This window comes from Balaenoptera borealis (assembly GCF_965194805.1).
Source record: "Balaenoptera borealis genome assembly, chromosome: 2".
Lineage (NCBI taxonomy): Eukaryota > Metazoa > Chordata > Mammalia > Artiodactyla > Balaenopteridae > Balaenoptera > Balaenoptera borealis.
Window position 1 is genome coordinate 30,923,711 of NC_138867.1, and position 27,009 is coordinate 30,950,719.

At 44.5% G+C, this 27,009-nt stretch overlaps 1 protein-coding gene across 9 annotated transcripts in view; it reads right to left on the bottom strand.

The window, feature by feature from the left end:
* PRLR (prolactin receptor) overlaps positions 1-27,009 on the bottom strand; it is a 201,208-nt gene that overhangs the window by 25,608 nt on the left and 148,591 nt on the right. For all 9 annotated transcript variants that reach the window (XM_082382320.1, XM_082382325.1, XM_082382322.1 and 6 more), the window contains 3 exons: positions 4,620-4,732; positions 1,732-1,864; positions 156-325 (listed from right to left, as the gene is read on the bottom strand). In XM_082382320.1, the coding sequence (XP_082238446.1) occupies positions 156-325; positions 1,732-1,864; positions 4,620-4,689 (373 nt within the window). In that variant the 5' untranslated portion in view covers positions 4,690-4,732. The remainder of the gene's footprint in view (positions 1-155; positions 326-1,731; positions 1,865-4,619; positions 4,733-27,009) is intronic.

Here is a 27,009-nt window from a genome sequence, read left to right on the forward strand (position 1 = left end):
CTGGTTTAAAACACTCAGTTGGCAAGGATGGTGTGAATTTTCTCATCTTTCTTTATGGGAATCTATCCATAAGCCAAGAAGACTCAAACTGAGTTTGACTATTGGTAGATTCATATTGGAGTAACAAATTCCTCACCAATCACCCTTCCCCTTACCTATGTAAGTCACGTCCACGTAACGTGGATCCGAGGAACTGCTTCCCATCTGGTTTGTGGCATTTACTGTGATGATGTATATCGTCCATATGGAGGTGTGCTTCTTGTTAAAGTAGCAGGAGTTGGGGCCACCGGTTTTGTAGTCTGGACATTCATGGGTGAATGTCTCTCTGCAACGAGTAATATATTAGGAGTCAGTAAGAAAGTGGTAAAAAGAGTCTTGTTTTTTCTTAATAGATCAATACCACTGGATTTTGGGGAACAGGCATTCCAGATGCAAGAACCAGAGCTGAAGAAGGGCTCCCCAAGTTCTTCTGCCCTGCCCATGTCAGCTGGGGGTGACCAAGGGGAGAGAGTGCTGGAGAAGGGGTGGCAGGGTCACATCAGAGCCCCAGTGACTCTGTTTCTCACCAACCCTTCCTGTCTACAGGTTGCTGTGGGCTTTGTGATATATGCCCCCTGCCAATAAACACTTGAGTTTTCTGTGGCCAGTGCACCGCTTTCCTCAGGGAACCACCATTGGGTCATCTCAGGACACTGGGACTTCCCCCTGCACATACACACGGGGTGGTGGGGAATGCACAAGGCAGTATTTATTGCACATATGTTTTGAATTACATTTCATTAAAAAAAGATTAAAGGGAATACAAACTGCAGTATATTTCCAATTACACTAAGTCAGCCACAGAGAAAAGTGACTCTGAAAGGAGATATTTCAGGCCCACGAGGCCCCTTAGGCTAATCACATTTAGACCTGGGGACCTCCGCGCAAGACTCACCCCAGAGGTGTGCAGGCTTATTCCACTTTGCTTGCCACTTGGAGTTCCTGAGATCTGTTTGCCTGACACCCCTTTGGGTCCCAGAAGGGATGACAGCTTTGTGTACCACTAAGTGCTGTCACTGGGAAGTGAGCCAGCTGTTTCTACTAGTAAATGTTTTCTTCACTGGGGAAGGATACAGCCATCCCTGGATTTCCAGGAGGGTCTCACTGTAACTGTGACTAACTCCTTGCCCAGAGATCACCGTGTTTACTCTGCACTGCAATTTTAGCTCCCAGTATGCCTTCTGGGAGATCACGGGTCCATGGATTTCCTAAGGGAAACACCTCACCTTCCTTTTCTTGTAGGGCTTGTTATTTTCTTGCACGAGAAACAAGTTCGAAAAGCTAATGTACCACGGTTGTCAAAGATGACATGATAATACCCTTAGGTTACAAAAGTAATGGTTACAAAAAATGATAAATGGCACAAGGTTGATAGATAAGCATCTAAAATTAACTAGCACTTAGGAAACACTTATATGTGACCTTGGGCTACAACCTAAACTTACGACAGGCAATGGGAGCATTGCTGGATTGTGTTGCCGCGGTGGTGGCCGAGCTTATGCACATGAGGGAGCTCGGCAGGGACGTTCAGGGGAAGATGTGGACGCGTATGTTTGATTCCCTCCCCCAGTAGCAGGAGCCTTAACAGTGTCCATTCAGGGAAGCGTGGCAATTAACCCAGAGTCAGCGTTCCTGTGGCTGGAGAGTGAGGACACCCAGGTGCGCTCTGCTAGGAGAGAAGTGAACGTTTACCCTTCCTTGCGGTAAGTCAGCGTGTAATTGGTAGGTAATCTTCCATCTGCCCCAGGCTTCCACCAGCAGGTGAATGTTTCCTTTTCGGGAGAACGACATTTAAAGATCTCAGGTTTCCCAGGAGGTGACTGTCCTAGAAAAAGCCAGAAGCCACTGGCGTCAATATTAAGGTCCGTTCAATTCTTTGACCATTCTGCTGGTGACAGAAGCAGATTGATGGGGCCCGGCCAGTGATGAGGCCTCGGCGGGAGTAGGGCTAGGGATGGAGGGCTCAGAAGTGCTGAGGTGTCAACATCCAGCAACACTCCTCTGTGGGCTGCCCTGAAGTTGGCAGGACTCAGAGAGAGAGAGCTTTGTGGTGGGATGTGTGTGTGTGTGTGTGTGCGCGCGCGGGCATACTGTGAGGTGGAGATACTACACCATTTGATGTAGTTTCAACAACGGTGAGCATCGAGTGCTAGGGATACATATGGACCGAGAAGGAGGACGTGGCCTTTCTATAATCCCAGGGAATCTATGGAGTGGATACACACCCACAGCCCCATAAAAAGAATTCTCCCCCAGGCACGAGCATCCTGTGGTCATTTGCTGATCCCATGCTCTCCGGACCTCTCCCCTCTGGCTCACTAACCACCGTCTTTCTGCCATTCCCACACAGCGAACCCAGCTCTCTTCTCTTGTTCTTTCACTGTATCACCGAGGCTCCCCCTTGAGCTGCTTCCTCCCCATCTTCTCTGTCCCTTCCTTTTCCCCTTCACTCTCCCTTGATTCCATTCGGCTTTGACCTCTGATTCAGCCTCACAGTCTGGCTCCCCATCCTCCCTGCCTCCATTTCCTCATTTGGGTTTTTGGTCCCTTTTCCCTTATATTTCCCCCTCTCTCCCTGGGTCTTTATGTGGCGAGGTGGCAAAGTGTTCCCTTGTAATTCTTGGCTCTTGTTGGGGTAGGAGGCGTGGGAGCTCCTAGAGGTGGGCGATTGGGTAGCTTCTCTTGCGGTTACTAGCTACCGTCATTATCTAGGAGCTGTACTTAGTCCCAGCTGGAAGCTAGCAGGGCTGAAAGAGCTGATGTGGAAAACCCAATGTCAAGTGGAGGACGCTTCGGAGTTCCCTAATCCCCAAAGTTCTAGGTGAGCTGGCTCCCTCTTCCGTTCCTGATCTGTCAGGTCCAGAGAGGGAAACAGTGGCCCTGAGTTTGCCCTGATGCTGCTGGGCTGGGGGTGCCCATCCACACCGAGCCACGTAACCCCAGGTGGTGATTAGTTCAGGAGATCAGGAGCAGAGAGAAGAGCTTCCAGGTGGTGGTCCCTCAGCCTCTGGGGCTTCTCTGTTTTCTGCCACACTTGCCCTTCACCCCTCACGCTGGCTCCCGGGTAGAACTGCTAGCAGGTCAGAAAGAGCAAGTTTGGAGGAGAACACAGGTGGGAAGACAGGGCACTAGGCAAAACCGCTGGAAAGAAGAGCTGGATGGAATGGGACGATGCGGTGCACGGGCTGGGGCCGAGGTCACCAGGCTGAGTGTCAGCCGGAGCCCAGCCGCCTCCCAGCCCCCCGAAAACGGTCCACGCCAGACAGCCTGGGGTCAGCTCTGCCGATGTTTGTAATGTGGCTCGTCCTCTGGGGAACATTTCTTCAGGGTAATTTCACAGGGTGAAGTGATTTTTTGTTTGTTTGTTGTTGTGGCCAGGGAGGAGTATGTGAGGTAGAAAGGAAAGTTTACTTTTCAAAAAGCACAAAACTTATGGCTCAATAATGAGCATATTTAGAAGCCAATTAAGGCCACTGTTGATTACTTGAATACTTAAAATTTCCTTATGGATTATACTGATCTCTGTGTTCCTTTTTCTCTGAAAGCTTCTCTCTCTCACATTTCACTGGTTATTAATAGTACCTCGAGGAAACTCAAGAGAGGAGGGTAAAGTTGTGAAATTATAATTAGTTAAATGTTTCTTTCACCCACTTTAGAGGAGATGGTTACAATGAATGGACTGTCTCACTATCCCTGTAAAATGCACACAAACACAGGAACAACCACAGAGGTACCACACACAGGTACACACACACACACACACACACACACACACACACACACACACGCTCAAATAGAGCCCATATCAGAAGTACACCCACATACCACAGAGGAATAATATACAGAGGTGCATACTTGTAGAAGTATACACCAGTACACACACAGGTACATACACAGAAATATACACCCACAAATGTGTACACAGACAGGTATACACAGAGAAGCATTTGCAATCAGGCACATATAGGGAAGTTAAGATATACACAGGTATACAAAAGTATACACACCCCGAAATGCGCAGGGGTAGACACACTGAAATGTACACACACAGGCTCACACACTCTAGTCTAGTTGTAAATTTCATTTCCCCATAACAGAGTTGGCTCTATACCCGTTTCCCACCATGTAACAGCAATCCCCTTATAACTCTTTACAGGTTTTCAAAGATTTTTCTCACACACCTTTTCATCTGAGGTGGAAGAAACATCACTATTCTCACTTTGAAAATGTATAAATCCAGAGAGGTTAGGTAATTGGCTCAAGGTTGCACAGCTAGTAAGGGACAGAACCTGAACTGAAACTCTGGTCTGTTGTTGGTACAGCTCTTTCCCTGCACTCCCAGAATGAGGATGGAAGTCAGAGCATAGTGACAGGATTTTGCATTAATTGCATTCATTCTTTTGCCTTAATTTTTGCATTCGTTTTAATCCCCAAAATATTGTAAATAATTTAATAGCAGCAAATGACATGGACATTTTCATTTCTCGTAACTGCATTGCAAGAGGACTGTGATGGATTCTCCCCTCCTCTCATATAAACACCCCAGGGAATGAAAGAGAACAGGACAGTCTCTTACTTACCATTCAGAAGGTTGGTGTTGAGAAAGAGTAGCAAAATGAAAACCACTGTGGAGGCCGCATTTTCCTTCATGTTGGCTCCCTTCTCTTTCCACAGGAAATGTATCAGAGGTTCACTGAAAGAGAAGGCACAGGCAACTTTTTTGAAACGACAGTCTGGTAAGGCACATGCCCCACTTTACTCTGGGTGTTTGCAACTGATTCTTGCTCCTTGCTGAACATGAATAACAAAACAGGAGGAAAGGAATGTAGGAAAATGTAACAAGGATGGCTTGGCTCAGAAGCATCGCTGCGCACATGCTGGGAAAAATGCCACCACCAGAGGTCATCAGATGACAACGTTCAAGGGCAGCCCAGCCGCAGCTGGCTCTTTGCACACACCCCAAGGAAAAATTGTTCTCTTTGCACCCCACAGTCACCTAACAATAGATCACCTGTTTTACGTGACATAGATTGTATTCCCTACAAAAGAATTGTTCTGGGAGGGCTTTGATCCTCCAGCCAAAATTAAGCCAGGCTGAAAAAGTCAGTGCATTCAGTTTAACTCCAACCTGGCCTCACAGATGCCACCAAGTAAGGGGGGCTTCCCCTGAAGGGTCAGGTTGAGAAGATTCTGGAAGCCTTCTGGGCTATGGGCACGGCTGTGAACGATGCAGTGAACTCTAGTGAACCTCCACATGGTTTCTTTCTCCCCTTTGGAAAAGCCCCATAAACAAGAAATGACAAATCCCAGTAATAATTCAAGTCCCTTGGGTTTGAAGAATTAAGCAAATTTTGAACCTGCAGGGGTTGAGAGTTTTGAGAAATTTATTATTATATTATTATTTTTACCCTTGGAACAACTTTTAAAGCCTCTAAATGTCCTTCTAAGAAAAAAGGATTTTTAAAGACATTTGGAAAAGGTTCATTAGTCTTTTTGGACTCCACACAACTCTCGGAAAACAAGAGATTTGATGAAGTAAGTGTAAATTCTTGGAAACCCATGGCTTACATTTTCCCTTTAAAATTTATGGGGTTTTCTAAATCAGGGGAAGGGCACCCAGGGGCAAGGCTGCCCATCTAGGGACATTGGAAATGACTGAGTGCTGTTTGATGAGCCCTGAAAAGACCAGCCTTTGTCCATTCCTCCTGGTCAGAGGGCGGATCACCATCTGCCAGCCACACACCACCTAACAGACAACTTCTTTTTTGTTTTTTTGTTTTTTTTTTAAACATCTTTATTGAAGTATAATTGCTTTACAATGGTGTGTTTTTTTTTTTTTAAAGATTTTTTTGATGTGGACCATTTTTTTAAAAAATTTAATTAATTAATTAATTTATGGCTGTGTTGGGTCTTCGCTTCTGCGCGAGGGCTTTCTCCAGTTGCGGCAAGTGGGGGCCACTCTTCATCACGGTGTGCGGGCCTCTCATTATCGCGGCCTCTCTTGTTGCGGAGCACAGGCTCCAGACACGCAGGCTCAGTAATTGTGGCTCACGGGCCTAGTTGCTCCGCGGCATGTGGGATCTTCCCGGACCAGGGCTTGAACCCGTGTCCCCTGCATTGGCAGGCAGATTCTCAACCACTGCGCCACCAGGGAAGCCCCAACAGACAACTTCTTGAAGCCTTCTCCACCTGAGATGTACTACTCCCTCTGAGATGTACTCGGAAATAGAAATCTTTGACAAATTAGAGGTTCGGTGTACACAGGCGCCATCAAGGGACTCTCTCATAACTGGGGCTCCTGGTTCAGTAACAACTCCTGTGAAGTAGCCAGTATCCTGTTCTTTGGGGACCTTCTAGTTGCTTTTTCAGGATTCTTTTTGAATATCCTCCCAGGTTACACGTTCTAAGCCACCTGCTGTATCTAACCCCTGAGGGTCATCTAATTAAATCAAGATGCTAAAGGCTCATAATGGGTTTCAAGTCATTCCTCCTATGTATGGAACACTTATCATGGGCCAGGCACTGTGCTGAGTGTCTTTTAAAAATTTTTTTTCCGGCTGCGCTGCGCAGCATGTGGGATCTTAGTTCCCTAACCAGGGATCGAACCCGCCCCCCCTGCATTGGAAGGGCAGAGTCTTAACCACTGGACCACCAGGGAAGTCCCTGCACTGCGTGTCTTAATCATCCAAATTGCACTGAGCCCTCACAATACCCCTGTGCGTAGCATGGGCTATTACAGTCCCCCCTTTTTTAAATTTAATTTTTATTTTATATGGGAGTAGGTTCATTTACAATGTTGTTTCAGGTGTACAGCAAAGTGGTTCAGTTACACATATACATATATCCATTCTTTTTCAGATTCTTTTCCCGTATAGGTTATTACAGAATATTGGACAGAGTTCCCTGTGCTATACAGTAGGTTCTTGTTGATGATCAATTTTATACATAGTAGTGTGTATATGTTTATCCCAGCCTCCTAATTAACCCCTCCCCTCCAACCTTTCCCCTTTGGTAACCATAAGTTTGTTTTCTAAGTCTGTGAGTCTGTTTCCTTTTTGTAAATAAGTTCATTTGTATCATTTTTAAAGATTCCATATGTAAGTGATATCAGCCGATGTTTCTCTTTCTCTATTACCATCCCTTTTAACAGAAGAGGAAATGAAAGTGTAGAAAGGTGTAGTAAGTTGTCAGTCACGTGCCATTGGGAGAGAGGAATCTGGCAAATCTGAGAGCGTCTGATGAATCCTCCTCATTTGTGGACAGTGTGTGATGAACGTGCAATTATTCCCCATTCTATGGGGGAGACGGTGGAGACCACGGTGACTGAGTCAAGGTGAACAGCACCCCAGCCTGGAGCGGGTGTGGTGTCAAGAGAGCCAGGACTCAGCGAGCTCAACCGCCATACTTGTGCCTGAGGATCTCAGACACTGTTGTTCTCCCTAATCCAGCTTCACTGGACCCATCTAGACCTGAAAGAGTTTTTTGTCCTGAAGATCTGATCTCAGCCTGGCTTGGGGATGGGAATTCTACCTACTGGCTGAAGAAGTTCTATAATATCCTTTTATTGAAACTTCCCTTCCCTTTTTGCATCAAAATACTTGAGATCAACTGCTATAAATCACACCTTTTGGGCGAGGTCACGTGCTAACTAGACAGCTCTTCCAAATCAGGGCTCCACGTGTTTTGAAAAAGAAACACTTGGATGGGGAGCAGCGTGGAGCAGGCAGGAGCAGATACTGTCATCACTTATGCTTCCTGGAATGTTGGTCCAGGCTCAAAGAAACTCTCCTAAATAAAGTTTTCCAATAAAAGTGCTTTCAGGAAGCATTTTATAAACTAAAAAGAAATAAGCTCCTCTGGGATTTCCTAAGATATCCTGGAATCGGTTGACTAGCCACGGGTAGTTTCTGACGCCTTGAAACCCCCATGTCAGGGAATTGGACACACTCATAGTGGTCTCATTACTGTGTTTCAATAAATAATGATTCCCAACTCATCCTGCAACTGACTCTCCAGCAGGGTAAACACAGTGGGGTAAGTAAACCTTCAGAGAGAAAGATAACCCCAACTGCCCACTTTGCTATGCCGACTGTTAACCTGATCATCTATTGTGGTCTCTCCCCACACTGGGCATACCTCCCGCTGTCCACTGATCATTTTTATGGCTGGTGGACACGAGGCTGGGGATAAATTTGGTTTTTGTCTCAAACTAAAAATAGAGTTACAGTATGATCCAGCAATCTGGTGCTTGGGCATATATCCGGAAAGGACAAAAATTCTAATTCGAAAAGATACATGCACCCCAATGTTCACAGCAGCACTATTGACAATAGCCAAGACATAGAAGCAATCTAAGTGTCCATCAACAGATGAATGGATAAAGAAGATGTGGTGTATATATACAATGGAATATTACTCAGCCATAAAAAAGAGTGAAATAATGCCATTTGCAGCAATGTGGATTACCTAGAGATTATCATACTAAGTAAAATAAGTCAGACAAACACAAAAATAATATGATATAACTTACATGTGGAATCTAAAAAAATTGATACAAACTAACTTATTTACAAAATAGAAACAGGCTCACAGACATTGAAAACAAACTTATGGTTACCAAAGGGGAAAGTCGGGGGGGAGGGATAAATTAGGAGGTTGGGATTAACAGATACACACCACTGTACATAAACAACAAGATCCTACTGTATAGCACAGGGAACTATATTCAATACCTTGTAATAACCTATAATGGAAAATAATCCAAAAAAGAATATTTGAATATTTGGTTCAGATATTATATTCAGATCTGAAGTCTGAATCACTTTGCTGTACACCAGAAACTAACACAACATTGTAAACCAACTATACTTCAATAAAAAAAGTGTAAATAACTTAAAAAAAATTTTTGCTTTTTTGTCTCTCTGAGTCAACTCCCCCATTGCAGCAGGATCTTGGTCAAGATTATTCACTCTAACTGGGGCTGGAACATCCAGAGTGTCCACAGACTGCTTTTAGTGATGGTTACAGTGGTAAATGGCTCCAAATATTTGGAGTCCAACTAGGAAAATGTTAGCCCTATACTCCCACCAGAGGACAGTTATCTTGGTTTCACTCCTCAGTAGCTCCCCTAGTGTGACTGTAGTTTAAAAATGCAAAAAAAGTAAAACTGCAAAGCAGGTCTGTAGCGAGTCAGCAGCCTCCACGCCTCGCCCACGACAAACTGCCTCGGCTTCCTCGCTTCTGAATGCTCAGAGACTCTCCCATCTTTATGCTCCTCCGTAATCTTATTCAAATATGCCTTCTCCCGGTGCTGTGTCCCACTCTGGCATGACCCCACAAACCCTCTTCTTCCTCATCTTGCTCTGCATTAATGCTCATCCTGTTCTGCATTAATGCTCATCCTGTTCAGATTCTCTCTGTCCAAACGCTTCCCTTCATCACTCTTTTCCATTAAGCCAAGTCTCATCTACACGGACCAAGAGTTGAGAAAGCAGGGGCAGGACAGGAGTGGAGACGCAGACGTAGAGAATGGACTTGAGGACACGGGGAGGGGGAAGGGTAAGCTGGGACAAAGCGAGAGAGTGGCATGGACATGTGTACACCACCAAATGTGAAGTGGATAGCTAGTGGGAAGCAGCCGCATAGCACAGGGAGATCAGCTCGGTGCTTTGTGACCACCTAGAGGGGTGGGATAGGGAGGGTGGGAGAGAGAAACAAGGAGGAGATATGGAGATATATGTATCCGTATAGCTGATTCACTTTGTTATACAGCAGAAACTAACACACCATTGTAAAGCAATTATACTCCAATAAAGATGTTAAAAAAAAAAAAAACAGACCTGAGCTTTCACCCTTTACCCCTTGGTAGACTCTATCTGCATATGCTGGCTCACCCAGGCCCTGAGCCAATCCCAAACGCCAGAAATCTCAGCGCTACCATTTTGTGGAACTTGCTCCCAAGACCTGGTGTCAGGTGGTCTTGAAGTGAATGCAATTCTCATCTTGTTTTGCCTCATCTGCTACTGTTGCCCCAATGCTCTACTCAGATTTTGACTCAGTTTCCCTGACTCTAGAAATGAACCTAGCACGCTGGGTAGGGATTCTGAGGACCTAGCTAGCTCTTGCAAGCCCAATTCCCATGGATAAGCAGGGCCCCATCCAAGATTTGAATTTCTTTAAAGAATGTCACACATGTGAAATCCACAAATCATAAGTATTCTGCTCAATGAATTATCGCAAAGTGAATATGTCTATGTTACCATCAGGTCAAGAAATAGAACACTAATAGCATCCCAGGAATCTCCCTGGTGCCTCCCCCCAACCTCTACCCACCCCTTCCCAAGAGGAACCACTCTTCTGACTTTTAACACTGCAGATTAGTTTTGCTTACTTTGGGACTTTATAGAAATAGAATCATACAATATGCATTTTTTGAGTGTGTGTGTCTGGCTTCTTTCATTTCACGTTGTTGTATGATTCAAGCTTGTTGTTACATGGACTCGTACAAAATTCATTTTCACTTCACCTCATTCATCTTCATTCATATTACATTGAATGAAAGACCATAATTTATTTCCTCATTCTTCTCTTGATGGACATTTGAGGGTTCCAGTTTTCGGTAAACTTTGGATTTTGCTAAGATTGATCAAGACTCCAATGGCAGGGGAGCCCTGCACAGCTCATACCCACTTTGCGCTCCTCCCCAACTTTCAGTTCTCTACCATAAATGGTTAGGACATCACCTGCCATACCTCCTGACTATAAACGCAAACTAAGTTCCAAACGCCTGTGTGGTCCTAAAAATGCAAACAATCTCATTTCTTGCAAACAAATTTGAAATACATTCACCCATTGTTTGAAATGTTGGGAATTGTGTTAGCTGCTTCCTTTGGGGTCTGCTGGGTTGGCGTCCTCTGCCCGCTGGGTCTCCTTACCTGCTGCTCTACCTGTTAGATGGCCTGAGGCTAAAAAAACAGGGCGAGAACCCCACAGGTACCTTTTGATTTCCAGGAATCTGGCATGTCTTTCCAATACAGAATGCTAATATTTAGTTTGGAAAGCAGAGGACATAATCTGCTAAGGGTGGGGAGAGCAGCAGGAGGGATTAGCTATTTCACACCAGGCTCAAGATTAAGGCCGTTTTACAAGCTCTGCCCAAAGTCAAGGGTCAATGACTATAGAGAGAATAAGTGAATCACTGAAACCTTAAAGTTGAAAAAGCAGAACAAGAATCTAAGATAGGGGATGTAAATCTGCATGCAGAAGAACTGGTCCTGTGCTAATATTATCAAACTCTGGACTTGATGCCAGCTTAGCATTCTGTCTTTGACAGGGGAATCTGAAGAGGTTTTCAAGATAACATGGCAGCCACTCTTGAATGCAGGCATTGAATGTTGCGGATACAGTGCTAGGAGAACCCTGGCCTGAGGGTGGGGAGATGAAGGTCCTAGCTCTTCCTGGGTTGCATGCAAACATGTGCCCACGGCACTGAAGTGTTTATCTGTCCACAGCCCAGAAATCATAGTTACACATTTGTTTGTGAAATTTTATAGCAGGACGTTTTCTCATATGTCATCCATTATTATTTTTCTTTTCTTTTCTTTTTTTTTATCACTGCAATGATCAAGTTTACATTTTATTGCTTCTCAAACAGGTTGCCTTCTCATTCCCTGTCCTGAGATATCCTTTGATGGGAAACATCTGGCACTTTCCATAAGGGAATCACTTCTATATAAAACGACCATCCCAGTCAAACCCAGCAGTTTAGTCAGAACATCATGGCTGTGTGGATGTTACTAGAAATAGTAGAGAGACAGTTAGAAAATGTCCACCTCTGATTCCAGACAGCCCTTCCCTCCTCTCTTGTGAATCCCAGAACTTCTCGAACTTCTTGAAGTCTCTCTGTCTGTGAAAATGCATCCAAGCAGAGGAAATATGCTGTGCATGACCACAGCTGTGCGATGTAAGAGGCAGACAATTAGCAGAGATCGGGTGTGTCCAAACTGGAGCCAAATCAGGGTTGGTACTGCACCTGGGGACTTACACAGAAAGATCTCCTGGCCCCTAACCTAATCGGGGTAAACCGCTCACGGTGACGTATGCGCCTTTGCACGGGAGTCACTTTAATAAAACAGAACCCTGAATGCTTCCCCACGGCTGGAGGCATTGCTTCCAAATCCAATTACACCAACTCCTCTCACTGGCCGCAACATGCCAGCAGCGTTTTTCCTCTCAGAGAGGCTTATTTTCACTCAGCCTCCTGGGTTTGAAGGCAAGAATAGGAATTGGGTGAGTTTCAATTTTCCCCAGTCAGTGCACACTTCAGACAGATGGTGGAAATTGCCCTTTGGCCTGATTTTCAGAGGAACTAGTTCCTCATAAGACCATCAATTAACAACAATTTTAAAAAAATCCACAAATTGTACATTAGGTTTTGCAGTTTACAAAGCTGTTCCAGACTCCAGTGGTTTTCAGTCCAGGATTCACATTAGAACCATGTAGGGAACTTCTTAAAAGGACCAACTCTTATGTCTTCCCAGAGGTTCTGATTGATTCAGAATTGTGTCCACTGGCACATGGACATTTTAACAAAGCCCTCCAGATGATCTCAATGTAAAGTCAGGGCTGGGAACCACTGATGCCGCCTAACACATATAATGCCTCTGCTAGGAGGCTTCCCTCGATGGGAGAGGAAACCGAGGCTCAGAGAGGTAACTGGCTTTGCCCACTGTCACACAGCTCAGCCAGCACAGCAGAAATGGGAATCCAGTTTTTAGACTGGGAGTCCTGCCTCAAATTAACAACAACATCAAAGACAAAATGACAAAACATTTACACGGAGATCTGTAGTGTTTAAAGCACTTTCACATCATGGTCATATTTTATTCTTACAATAATCCTGTGCAGAGGCAGGAAAGCTATTATTGTTCCTACTACTATGTCATGGCTCCCATGATGAGGAAATGGAAGCCCAAGGGGGTAAGTGGTTTAAACCAACAAGCTTATCTTAAAAGCGTCCAGTGTGCTCGGAACTGTGTGGTGATAAAATCAGCAAACCCTCGTGTAGGACACACTACATGCCAGGCACTGAGATGTAAGTTCTATGAATATGTCCATTTTACAGATGAGGACATTGGAGCCCAGAGAGGCTCCATGAGTTGTCTGGGGTCACACAGCTAGTGAGCAGTGTACGGAGGGAGAGGAACTCTGCAGCTGCGCTCCATGATCTGGGTTGTTAACCACCATGCTTTCGCACTTCTGATGGCTACAAAGGAGTAGTGGCCCCTACCTTCAAGAAGCTCCAACGCACAGAACCCAGCCCGGCCATGGCTTGGTGGACAGGTCAGAGGACCTTGGGACCACGGGTTCTGAGCCGTCTAAGGCATCCTTCTTTCTGATAAAGGGCTCTCTCAGCACACTCTCCCTTCCCAAAGTCGGCTCTGATACAGGGTGCTGCGGGGATCTAGGTATGGTCCTTCAATAGCAGTGGATGTTCCTGGGGTACTGCTTCTAGAGTCTGTTCTGGGCACCACTGCCCATCCCAGATACAACGGGTCAAAATTTTTGGAGGGCGGGACCTAGAAAGGGGCATTTTTTAAATTAAAAAATGTTATTGGAATATAATTGTGCAGCATTCGCTAAAACCTCTATCAAGTCACATAACAATTATTTCTGTGATGGGAACAATTAAGAGCTAGTCGCTTAGAAACTTTGAAGTTTACGTTGTTGTCTATAATCACTATGCTCTGCATGAGATCTCCAGGGCTTATTTATCTACTGATTGCAAGCTGGTACTGGAAGGGGCGTTTTTAACAAGCACTTAGGTGATTCTTTTGAAGCCCTAGTTATAGCATAAAGGACTAGGCAAGGCAGCTACTGGTTAGGAGGTAGGATTGGATCCTCCTCCATCCTCTGGGCCTGGAAAGGGCATTTTCCTAAAAGGACTGACCTGAGCTGAGGGTTCCTTGTGAGGAGGGCTACGAGGTCAAGGGCACTCTCCCCGGGGGTGTAGGTCTACACCAGGAAGCAACTGTTACATTTTCAAGGAATGTTGTAAGCCAGCTGGCTTCCTGTTGGTAGCTTGAAATCAGCCCTAGTGGGAGTACTTATATGGTGGGAATTGGCAAATGCTACAAATCAGAATGTTTCTTTCTTCTTTTTTTTTCTCCCGGAAGACCAGTTGTTAAACTTTGACCAGCATACCCCTCACTCCACCTCTCTGGGCTCGGCGTCCCCCCATGTAAGAGGAGGACTTGGGGGTAGTTGAAACTTTCAGGCCAGCTTAATGCAGGTTTGCAGGGAGCCCTTTCTGACTGGGGGAGACCTCGTGAAGCCAGGATCCCTTCCCTCCTCCCTTTCCTCTCATCTGCCTCCCTCTCTGTGCTGACTTAACCCGGCCTTCCTCGGGGTCCTGGTCAGACTCCCCCATTGCTGCCTCTGCTTGCTGAGGCTGCAAGGTTATTATTTTGCTCCTTCCTGTTGACAACTGCATTGGAGGTTAGCGGGACCTCCAGTTGCTTAACACGTTAGCTTTCCAGATATGGTACACAACACCAAAATCAAACAAACGAAGCCCCCGTAACCGTAAGCTAAAAACTCGGCTCACCTTGACCCTCGTAAGTGCGCCTCTCACAGTAGCCTGGCGCTTCTGTGACAGAACATTTTCACTCTGTGTCTATTCACCCAGCCGGGAGCGTGCCCTGACCTGCCTGCCACAGCTTTCCATAGATAGCTGGGGCCACTTGAGCTCCACCTGCAGGCTCTGGGCAGAATGTCCATGCAGTGAGAGAAGCCCAGGGAAGGCTTGCATCGGGTCCTGTTCTGTTCCTGGTGCTGGAATCCTGCGGGGTCAACTGTTAAGACCCCACTTCTTCCATAACAGGCCCTTCAGGCCCTGGATCTCTGCCCGGTGCCCAGATCAGTGGCTGACGCCTAGGGCCGGCCTGCACCCCCATATGCTGTTGGCCCCAGCATCCGTGGTGCGTGGCTGGACCGTCTTTCTGAATGCCTGGCAGGATTCCCGGACACCGCCTCCTTGCAGCCCAGCTTGTCGCCTGACCCCTCCCGTCTCGCGCTGTCCCTCTCACTGCCCACGCTCCTGCTCTTCTTGGGGGGAAGGATAGGTTTCAAGGTCCTGGCTCCTCCTGGCCCTGATCCCTCTCATTCCTAGAGAGCAGTAAAGCACCCCTCTGCATTCTTCTTTTTTTCATAAATTTATTTATTTATTTATTTTGTTTTTGGCCGCGTTGGGTCTTTGTTGCTGCGCGCGGGCTTTCTCTAGTTGCGGTGAGCGGGGTCTCCTCTTTGCTGCGGTGCGCGGGCTTCTCATTGCGGTGGCTTCTCTTGTTGCGGAGCACGGGCTCTAGGCGCGCGGGCTTCAGTAGTTGTGGCACGCGGGCTCTAGAGTGCAGGCTCAGTAGTTGTGGCTCGTGGGCTTCGTGGCTCCACAGCATGTGGGATCTTCCCGGACCAGGGCTCGAACCCATGTCCCCTGCATTGGCAGGCGGATTCTTAACCGCTGTGCCGCCAGGGAAGTCCCCCTCTGCCTTCTTGATATCAACCAAGTTTAATCTCTGCACACTTCCAAAGGTTTCACACCTTCTCATTTACTCATTTTGCTCAGTAATTCTATTAGCTGTGTCTGTTTTCACATCTGGCTCACCTCCCTGTCAAAATATGCTCAGCCTCGTCTAACATGCATGTGCAGGCACACAGACTAATAATAACAGCCCAAATCAGCCCCCTTCCTCCCACCCTGCAGCCCAGAGCAGGTGAACAATTGCTACCATGTGACTCCTGCACATTCCCGGAAAAATCCCTCGGCCATTTAAAGACATCACGGGTGTGTCCTCTTCCACCCTGAAGGAAATTCATTGGTGAAATTGGAAGTGACAGCAGCCACGTGACAGAGGAAGAGGATCGGGACTCAATCAGAAGATCAGCTTGAATTATGCCAGAGGAGGGCAGGCCTGGCCAGGTCTGAGTAATAAGGTAACTTTTTTTTTTTCTGTTTCACCGGGACAATTAAATATGGTTGAGTATTCATTCATTCATTTATCAAATATTAATATATATCTCCTTCACCTTCTTCAGGCCATTGCTTAAATGTCACCTTATCAGCAAGATCTTCGTTGACCACTGTCTTCAAACCCCATCTCCAGCACTGCTCCACATTCTTCACCCCCCACCCCACTTTACTGTTCTCCACAGCTCATACCATCAACTGACCCGTGATATTTTTCCTCATTTGTTTGTTGATGGTGTGTTTCCCTCCACTAGTCTGTAAGCTCCATTAGGGCAGAGACTATGCAGGACAGTGCCTAGGGCAGTGGCCTAAATCCCAGTGATCTCAGAATGTTCAGTTTTGTCTATATTCTGGAAAACATGTCATGTCTTACTGAAACAACGTCTGCCCCTTCCAGAGGAAATTGGTTTCCTTGCTCCCCTAATATTGTAGCATAGCAGCAACTAGCTAATCCATGGTACTGGAATCCTCCCATTTCTCTTCCCTTCAGAGTATTTAAGAAGAGAGATTTTGGAGCCAAATTATCTGAGTTGGAATCTTGTTCTGTCATTTACTAAATGTGTGATCACAGGTAACTTACTTAACTTCTCTGTGCCTTAGTTTCCTCATCTGTAAAATGGGAATAATGCACGGATCAACCTCGCAGAACTATGATGAAGATTCAAAGAGTTGGTATTGGTAATGGGCTTAAAATAGTGCCCAGTCTACCACGAAGACTATATAAATGTTTGTTAAATTTCCTCCATTCTCCCATTGCTGACTGCTTCTCCCTCCTAACTCTCTCCTACCCAAGAACTTTTCCACAGTGGAAGAACTAAGAACTAACGTAGAGTGGCATCCTTTCCATGGGAAATGTTGCACTTAGAATTTCAGTGGAGGCAATGGGGGTGTGAGCAGATTGGATTATAGTCCCCAACTCTTTGCTCCCTCCCAGTCAGAGGATTCCATACCCCCATCCATTGTCATTAGACACACTCATGTGTAAACAAAGAAGAACAAAGAGTTTGCTCACTCCCCAACTCTACAAAGATGAAGTTGTCAGCCACTGCAGTGCACCCTAAGAGGAACTGAGGATGAAAAATGGGATGAGGCACTCGGCTTTGGAAAAACAGCCCCTTGGATAGTTGGATGCACAGATCGGGGAGAATTTTAATGAACCCAGATTCTTGCATCTTCCCACACATAGAAGAGCAAAAAAATCATTAACTTGAGATATCCATTCTTGTGACCAGCAGTAATCATTTTTTTTTCCAATTTTTATTGAAATATAGTTGGTTGATTTACAATGTTGTGTTAGTTTCAGGTGTACAGAAATGTGATTCAGTTAAATCTATCTATCTATCTATCTATCTATCTATCTATCTATCTATCTATCTTAGATTCTTTTCCATTATAGGTTATTACAAGATATAAGTATAGTTGCCTGTGCTATAGAGTAGGTCTTTGTTGTTGGTTATCTATTTTATATATAGTAGTGTGTGCATTTCAGCATTAATCTTTTACAAGATGTATACTGAATTGCATGTATTTCCTAGCCAAAAATCATATATAAACTCTCTCCTCCTTTACCTCTTCAGAACGGTTCCCTCCGAGCTACCGAGGGACTGTCTCCCAGATTATAGTCCTCAGTAAGGTCCCTGAATAAAACTTAAACTCACAACTCTTACACTGTGTGTTTTTCTTTAAGGCTTCACATGCACCCTGTGGGTGGAGTACACATCTCATCTCAATGAATTTGGACTTGGCCACATGAAAAACTCTAATCAATGGAATGTGAGTGGTTGTAATTGTGTTTGCTGTATCCAAACAGAGCCTTAAACACAATTGCATGGTATTGTATTTATTGGCTGAGGCCTTCCTGCTCTTGTTCTCCATATGTCCTCCGGATGTGCCACATGGTGCCTACTCCCTCCATCTGGGTTCCGGAATGAGAAAACAGGTGGAGCCCAGATAAGCTCAGCTGAGTCCAGCCAATCCCAGCAGAGCCACGGCCAACCTGCTGCTGAGCCACTGTCCTTACGTAAAGTGAGCAAAGAGGAAATGTGTTGTCAGCCACTGAGAGAGCACCATTTGTTACCACTGCAGAACTGACTAATCCAGGGCAAGAGCAGTAGGAGGAGAACATATGTTTTGCAAGACTGTTCAAACGAGATCGTTTTTTCACAGAGGGATCTCTGTGTGTGTTATATATGGCTCTGTGAATGTGCTGTTCATCCAATCACAAAACAACTTAAATAATAATCACTCTTATATTGGTAACAACCTTGTCTACTATGTAGATTTCCATTTCTAGAATTGTGGGCTTGGGAAGTGAGAAGGGAAGTTAAAAATAAAATGAAAAACAGTAAATTGTTGACCAACTGGCATTATCTCTCTGGCTCTCTGGTTATTTGTCTCAAGAGGAAATGAACAGCAGGAGTTCTAGAATCATGGCATTTTGGATATGAAAGGAGCCAAAAGACATGAAAGGATTCTGATCCAACCTCTCCCTTTTACAGGTTGGGCAACTAAGGCCTGGAGAGATGAAGTGCTTTGGCCAAGTGCCTGATGGGAGAATCTTTAGAGCACTGAGAGCGGGCTGTGTGCACATCTGAGAAAGTTACAATATCTAAGAAGAAATTTTCAAGAATGTGTCGAAAGCATTTTTCCTCTCTAATTCCTGCTTTTTTCTACATCTCGGTTAGAACTCTGGGAGACCACAGGAGTAGCAAAAGCTTCTAGGGTCCATCAGAATTTGGTTTTCCTTTTCCTTCTGGGTAGAGAGTTAAAGTTTGCTTCATTGGCTCCCCTTCAGTTAGACAGAGGCAGGTGAAGGAGTTGGGGCCTCTGAAAGTGGGCAGAAATGATGTACTTTTCATCTAGTCCTGGTCTGTAAGATATTCACACATTCTCTCTCTCTCTCTCTGATCCATTACTGCCCAGAGGATGATGAAATGGAAGACTTCAGTTGTATGGGCTTAGTACAGCCCACAGATGGAAGGGTCCTGCATCCTCTTCTGATGCCCACTGGACTGGGACATGGGTGAGAAACAAATTTTGGTTGTTAAGCTTCTGAGACAGAGAGAGGTTGGGTGTTATAATGACTAGGCTTACCTAGATGGCTAATCCAGGGATAATCCAGAGACAATCAGTGCTGCTTAGTTTAGATGGTAACTACCATATTTAACCAAGTAGAAGAGCTGTAAATAAGAAGGAAGCCTCTGACATCTGGCCCACTGCCACGGTTCCTTCTTGAATACCATCATCAAAGTCTCCAAGTAACCTGTGCCTTGCTTCCTCTGCATTTTCATCTCCACACACTGTCACATTCATATGTGTCCACAGGTGTTCAACAACACTTGTTGATGGCTGACTGACTACTTTTATAAAGCCATACACAATATATTATTTTGATTCACAGATCCATTGAAAGAGCACTTGACTTGAGCTCTACAATACATTCTTCCCATTAAGCAACAGGCCCTCCATATTACTGAGAGCTATGTTCTGAGACCCTATGGATTCTTCCAATAAAGCTGCTCATGTTCATCAATTCGAACTCTAGGACAGATGGGGGACAAAGCCAACTGAGATGTGGTTGCTGGATAAGTGAGCTTTGAATAGTGATGCACTTCTGTAGCCCAGAGTAAGACAACAGCACTTAGAAAAAGAGAATATAATATGCTTAACACCTTAAAAGGTAAGTGCTATTGTCAATTATAAAAGAGTCCCTCTATAGATTTCTTAATAAGTCCACCATCCTATTAGTGTATATCAACAACCAGTAGGCCTAACTCCTAATTGGTTGCTAGGTTTCCTGTGTCAATGCATTTGCACATGGAAATAGAAAGGCCCATGCAAACGTCTGCGTATTTGGCTACCGTGACACTGACCTGGCAGAAGCCAGTAAATCATTGTTGACTCACTGCTTTACAATAATAGCATCACCTCTTTGTACAACATGTAGTTGATGGTGTGTCTTCCAGACAACCCTCTCTGAGATTACCAAGGAAGAAAAAAGATTAGGAAGTCCGTCTCTAAAAGCTTAGCCAATTTCTCCTTATCTTTGTAAACATTCTTGTAATATTATCCATAATGATTTTTCATCCTTGGCCTGGCAGACATCCCATACCATGTTTCTCAACTCAGCTTCAGAGACAGAAATTAATTTTAATATTATGACAAGAACAATATAATTTGGAAGGGAAGTTTGCTGCTTTGCTGATACCTCCAGTTCTGTCAATTACCAATTTATTTACAAGTCAAAATATAAGTGGCTTGGGATGCTTTTATGGGAGTGACTCAGAAGAGGGACTGATCTGCACCTGGATGTCTGGAATGCCTTTCTGAATGTCCTTGATTGCTTAAAAAACTACAAATAGAACTGCCATACGACCCAGCAATCCCACTACTGGGCATATACCCTGAGAAAACCGTAATTCAAAAAGAGTCATGTACCACAACATTCATTGCAGCACTATTTACAATCGCCAGGACATGGAAGCAACCCAAGTGTCCATTGACAGATGAATGGATAAAGAAGATGTGGTACATATATACAATGGAATATTACTCAGCCATAAAAAGAAATGAAATTGAGTTATTCATAGTGAGGTGGATGGACCTAGAGTCTGTCATACAGAGTGAAGTAAGTCAGAAAGAGAAAAACAAATACCATATGCTAACACATATATATGGAATATAAATATAAATATATATGGAATATATATATGGAATCTAAAAAAAAAAAGGTTCTGATGAACCTAGGGGCAGGACAGGAATATAGACGCAGATGTAGAGAATAGACTTGAGGACACGGGGAGGGGGAAGGGTAAGCTGGGACGAAGTGAGAGAGTGGCACGGACATATATACACTACCAAATGTAAAATAGATAGCAAGTGGGAAGCAGCTGCATAGCACAGGGAGATCAGCTCGGTGCTTTGTGACCAGCTAGAGGGGTGGGATAGGGAGGATGGGAGGGAGTCGCAAGAGGGAGGGGATATGGGGATATATGTATACGTATAGCTGATTCACTTTGCTATAAAGCAGAAACTAACACAACTTTGTAAAGCAATTATACTCCAATAAAGATGTTTAAAAAAAAAAGACCCATTATAATCCCCGCCTTTTCTTTCAGGCTCTGTGCATGTGCCAGGCACACAGAGCTAAAGTGTGGCCAGTGAGTCAGTCTGGGAAGAACAGCAGATAATGTTCCCTTTAATGCCCTGTGCAGTTCAGAAGAGAGGTTTCCTGCTTAGGAGAAGTCCTCAGGAGCACTTGCATGCTTACTGGATGAAGGATGAGTGAACCAAGGGTCGCAGCCTCCAACGGGCTGTCTTCGTTCTCACTCTTTACCCCTCTGGAGGTCACATTTAGCCCCATGTCACTTCATGGATTAACAGGAGCAAGCATTTTGTGGGTGGACAGGTACCACATATCACGGCAGACCCTTGGCCAAATTCCTTATCAGGCATCTCTGTCTTCCCCTCCAAAGTTCTCCTCCTTGTCAGTTGCCTTGTCTTGCCCCTTTATCTTCCTTTCACTCCGCTCTAAATCCCCTTGGCAGTCCCAAGCCATCCTGCTCTCCCTCAGCTTCTGTGTCTCACAGACTAAAATACCAGGCTGATATCTAGAGAAATAACCATGAGTGTTCCTCAAAGTAGGCCCCATGGGGCAAGCCTTCCCATCACGTGCCTTGTTATACTCTTTGCCCCACAGAAACAGCTCCCTTTCTATGCAGGCACAGGGCTGCATGGAGAATGTGATCTCTCCATGTTGTTTCAGAAGCAATGAAGATTGACACATGGCTGCCCACTCAAAAGCCCAGCTGCCTCCTTCGCCTCAATTTTGGCTTTCCTTCCTTCAGGCAGGGACTTCCTTGGGTCTCCCCAAAGCGGGGGCTGCCCTGTCCACAGAGCACCCAGGACCTGACCCTATCATAGAACTGATAATGAAACCCGATTTATCTTTCTTCCTGAACCCGCCCAGGCTGGTAGCTCATGGATGTTAAGAACTGTGTTTATTATTTTATTATTTTTTCTTCTATGTTCCTCATCCTTAATACAAATCTCAATAAATGGTTTTGAATAAATACATGTATTGGGTGTCAGTTGCATTTAGAGGGAAGTTGGTAAGAATTTTTTTTTTTAACATCTTTATTGGAGTATAATTGCTTTACAATGGTGTGTTAGTTTCTGCTTTATAACAAAGTGAATCAGCTATACATATACATACGTTCCCATATCTCTTCCCTCTTGCGTCTCCCTCCCTCCCCCCCTCCCTATCCCCCACCTCTAGGTGGTCACAAAGCACCGAGCTGATCTCCCTGTGCTATGCGGCTGCTTCCCACTAGCTATCTATTTTACATTTGGTAGTGTATATATGTCCATGCCACTCTCTCACTCTGTCACATCTTACCCCTCCCCCTCCCCATATCCTCAAGTCCATTCTCTAGTAGGTCTGTGTCTTTATTCCCATCTTGTTGCTAAGGATTTTATTCTCTAATGGGCTCTAAATCATTGGCGTATGTGGTTGAGAGGGTAATGCCTTGTCTATATTGGGTGGTTTAAAAATTGATAATAATGGCGATGTGTGTTTTGATAGGATTTCCAATTCTCAAAGTATTTTCTTATAAAATATTTATTTTATTCTTTTCCCAACGCCGTGAGATTTCTGGATGGTATCACTGAGTTTGCAAATGCTTGTGGCTATTCAACAGTAGAGGCGGGGCTGGCACCTTGCCTTCTGAGTGTAAATTGGTGAAATCTTTCTGGTAATACATGTTAAAAGCCTTAAGAATGTAGATACACTTTGTTTTTTTTTTAGAACAGTATACATAGTTGCCTGTCATTTTTATTTTTATTTTTTCTCTTCATTTTTAACATCTTTATTGGAGTATAATTGCTTTACAATGGTGTGTTAGTTTCTGCTGTATAACAAAGTGAATCAGTTATACATATACATATATCCCCATATCTCCTCCCTCTTGCGTCTCCCTCCCACCCCTCTAGGTGGTCACAAAGCACCTAGCTGATCTCCCTGTGCTATGCAGCTGCTTCCCACTAGCTACCTATTTTACATTTGGTAGTGTATATATGTCCATGCCACTCTCTTCGTCCCAGCTTACCCTTCCCCCTCCCTGTGTCCATTCTCTACGTCTGCCTCTTTATTCCTGTCCTGCCCCTAGGTTCTTCAGAACCATTTGTTGTTGTTGTTGTTTTAAGATTCCATATATATGTGTTAGCATATGGTATTTGTTTTTCTCTTTCTGACTTACTTCGCTCTGTATGACAGACTCTAGGTCCATCCACTTCACTACAAATAACTCAATTTCGTTTCTTTTTATGGCTGAGTAATATTCCATTGTATATATGTGCCACATCTTCTTTATCCATTCACCTGTCGATGGACATTTAAGTTGCTTCCATGTCCTGGCTATTGTAAATAGAGCTGCAATGAATATTGTGGTTCATGACTCTTTTTGAATTATGGTTTTCTCAGGGTATATGCTCAGTAGTGGATTGCTGGGTCATATGGCAGTTCTATTTTTAGTTTTTTAAGGAACCTCCATACTGTTGTAGATACACTTTGAATTGGAAAATACACTTCTAGAAATTTATCCAAAGGAAAAGAGATGTGCAAAAACAATTTTGTACACACACAAGAAATCCCCCCTGGTCTATTTATAAAAAAAGAATATTGGGAAAAAAATCTAAATATCAAATCATAAAGGCTTATTTAACTAGATCATGGTATAGATATTCAGCAAAATATTATTTAATTTTAAAAATAATGTGATAAAACTTTTAATGATATGGAAACGTGAAAGAAAGAAGATAACTGAGTACAGGAAGTGGATGTGTTTGACCTCAATTCTAATATATGTATCTCCACATGTGCACAGAAGAAAAACTGGGAATATATATATGCACCCAGTATATTAGCAGTGGTTATCTCTGGGAGGATGATTCTAAAATTAAAAAATATTATTTTTGTAATAAAATAAAGTATTACTAAAATACCTAAATAAAATTAAAAGTTATTACTTTTATAATTGAGGGGGAAAATCCCAATAAAAATTTTAACACCATAAAAACAATCCCTTCATGGACACCTGGTGTTTTGGAATGTAAATACATGGACGAAGTCCCCACTAGGGTGGGATACAGAAATTGGTTATACATGTCATGGCACAATTTTCAGCTGTTGACAGCCAGCCTCCCCGTGTTAATTAGTGGTGGTGTCTGAGCACGTGACCCATCTCTTGGGCAATAAAGAGGGGTTTCAACAGTTCTTGATGTCCTGCTTACTTGTTTTTAAGAACTCCCTCCATTTCTCAGAATTCCATTATTATGTCCATCTTAGGGTTATTTAAAATCCCCAGGGGCAACTAGCTATTATTTGCCATTAAGCTTCTGACAAATGGATGAGAGGCAATTTCATGGAAAACCCCTTGCACTGAGCCTCAGAAAAGGGTGCGGTCATCTTATTAAAACGGAGTTTAAGAAGTTCAGCTGGGTTCTCTCTGCGAAGCTGGGTACTTGTTTTACCCCCGGCCCCTCAGCTTCTGGTCATCCTTGGGATACAAAGCAAAAGGAATTAGAAGTTTAAAGTGTGGAAAAGAGGGAAAGAAGGTGGAGAAAGTGGGAGAATCTGGAAGTCCAAAGGGTGGTAAGGAAGAGGGGCAGCTGGTGGACTCAAGGGTTAAAGCCCCACTCTCTTGTCTATGGCCAGAAATCTGAGCATCTCTGCCAAGTCCTGAAACCACTCCCAGGGCCAAAGTCTCTCTCTCCCCTTACTTTGCTCCATCTTGTACTGGCACATCCTGTCCCTACCTGATTTAATCACCTGTTCTCACTCTTGTACAATATGTTCTTTCAAACTTCCTTCTTCATTCAAAGCATCTGGGCTACTTACACAGCAAGATAATTACTTGTCTCTCTTACTGGCTTATATTTACTCTTTTTTTCTTCTTTCCCCTTTACTCAGCTTCCCTCAGGAGCCCTCTCTTAGCAGAAAAGCCACCTGTCCAATCAAAGATGTAATGGCCAGGGATCTGAGCTAGGCTGGATCTGTGGCGAGAGCAAAAAGTACTCACCGTGCAAACTCCTTGAGAGAAAAAGGAAGGAGGAATGAGAACCAGGATTCACCTCTTTAAATGCATTTTCAGAAAACTTCAGGATGACTCTAGTTTAGTGGATGGAACGCCTATCCATCCATCCATCCATCCACCCATCCATCCATCCATCTTTCAAACGTCCACTGAGCATCTCTGATGCAGCAGGCATGGGCAGGGCCCTGATAATTTAGTCTTGTGCTAAAGCAACCCTCCTAATACTTAGGCTGGTAGAGAAGAGAAAAGCTAGTATAACACTTTACTGTAAATGACACAAGTATTAAGAAGGAGCTCTGCAGGGGCCATGAGAGCCAACAGCAGGCAGATTTGACCTACTCAAGGAGGGTGGGGGCTTCCCTGGGGAGGCTACCTGAGGGATGATGAGTAGAAAGTCCCTCTTCTTTCTCTGTTCACAGCCCTGCGTATAGATGGGTGTAGCAGATGCTCCTGGTTGCTTCTCCAACAACCATTTCCCCTTTGTTTTTGCACACAGAGCCCAGTTTTGTCAGCTATCAGCTGTCCAGTCCCAGGGGATGGGGCGTTATCGTTCTAAGGTAACTGTGGTAATCTCACTTCCCATTTATCTGTGATTGGTTTAAGACTGGTTATTCCACCCAGCTCTGGACACTGAGACATGGCAGAAGTCTTCTCGGGTCTGCTGGGGAAGATTTTCCTCCCTGGTCAAAAGAGAGAGGGTGGAAGAGAAGGGTCCCCAGATAAAAAGAGTCTGGGTCCTTGGCTGTATTATGAGCTCCTAAAGCAAACCTGGGACTGGTTTTCTCAGGACTTCTTTGGTGAGTGTTACACGTCCATGGTTTAGTCTGCTTTTAGCCTGGCATCTGGCCTTTGGGGGATGATTTCATCAAAGTCTGGCATGGACAACTCAGTGGTCTAATTGGAGAAATGGGTATGTTTTCAACCCTAGTGGCCTCTACGGGTGGAAATGGTGGATGTGAGTGAGAAGTATCAGGATTCTGCTGTGAAGGGAAGGAACAAAGTAGCTTGTGGCTGGGGTATTGCTTTATTGGGCGCATTCAAAGTAATCATATCCTCACTATTGCTTTATCTGTTTGAATATCCTTTTGATTTTTTTCTTTTCAGTTCTCTGGACAATGGCAGATTTAGTGCTAGCAGTCATTAAAAGTGAAAGTCCAATAATTACTCTGCCTATCTGATTTTTGATGTGCATGCTCTGTCCAAGAAAATACGGAATCTGATTGGTTATTTTGCCATGTATGTAAATAGCTCCCACGTTGTGAGACATTTTCTCAAATTTGAGGAAAGTCATCAATATTTGGCACCAACCACTGAAAGTCCTATAAATGGACTAATCTGATTCAGTTTTCTGGATACTTTTCTAGCAAACAAAAGCCACCCTCATGTTCCAGGGTCTCCCACTGCAGACTCAGAGTTTTGGGAGCCAGGAAAACTGTATCTTCCTGCGTCTCGGGCACAGGAAAACAGACTTGGCAGCTCTGGTGCCCAGGCTGTCATGCGCGCCATTTCCTCTTTACCATTCATGTTTGTCTGGGAGGGGTCTTCCGGGAAAAGTCACATCCTTTTTCTCAGTCTAGTCCTTTGCTTGGCCGTTCGCAAGTGTTATTTGGTAATGAAGAGTCCACGAGATAGTCAGGGCTTGGGGCTGGACATGAACTGAGGTTGCAGTATGATCCAGGTGGAGGTCACACACTTTGGGGCTGGCACACTTAGGGATCTGGACAGGTACAAAGTAACCCTCATTCACCTGAGAGGTGACGCAAGCTGCAGACAGAATTGGGCAGTGGTTTCTAGAGCTGGTTCTGCCATTTCTCAGTCAGATTGATTTGGGCCCATCTCTTCCTCTTTCTGAGA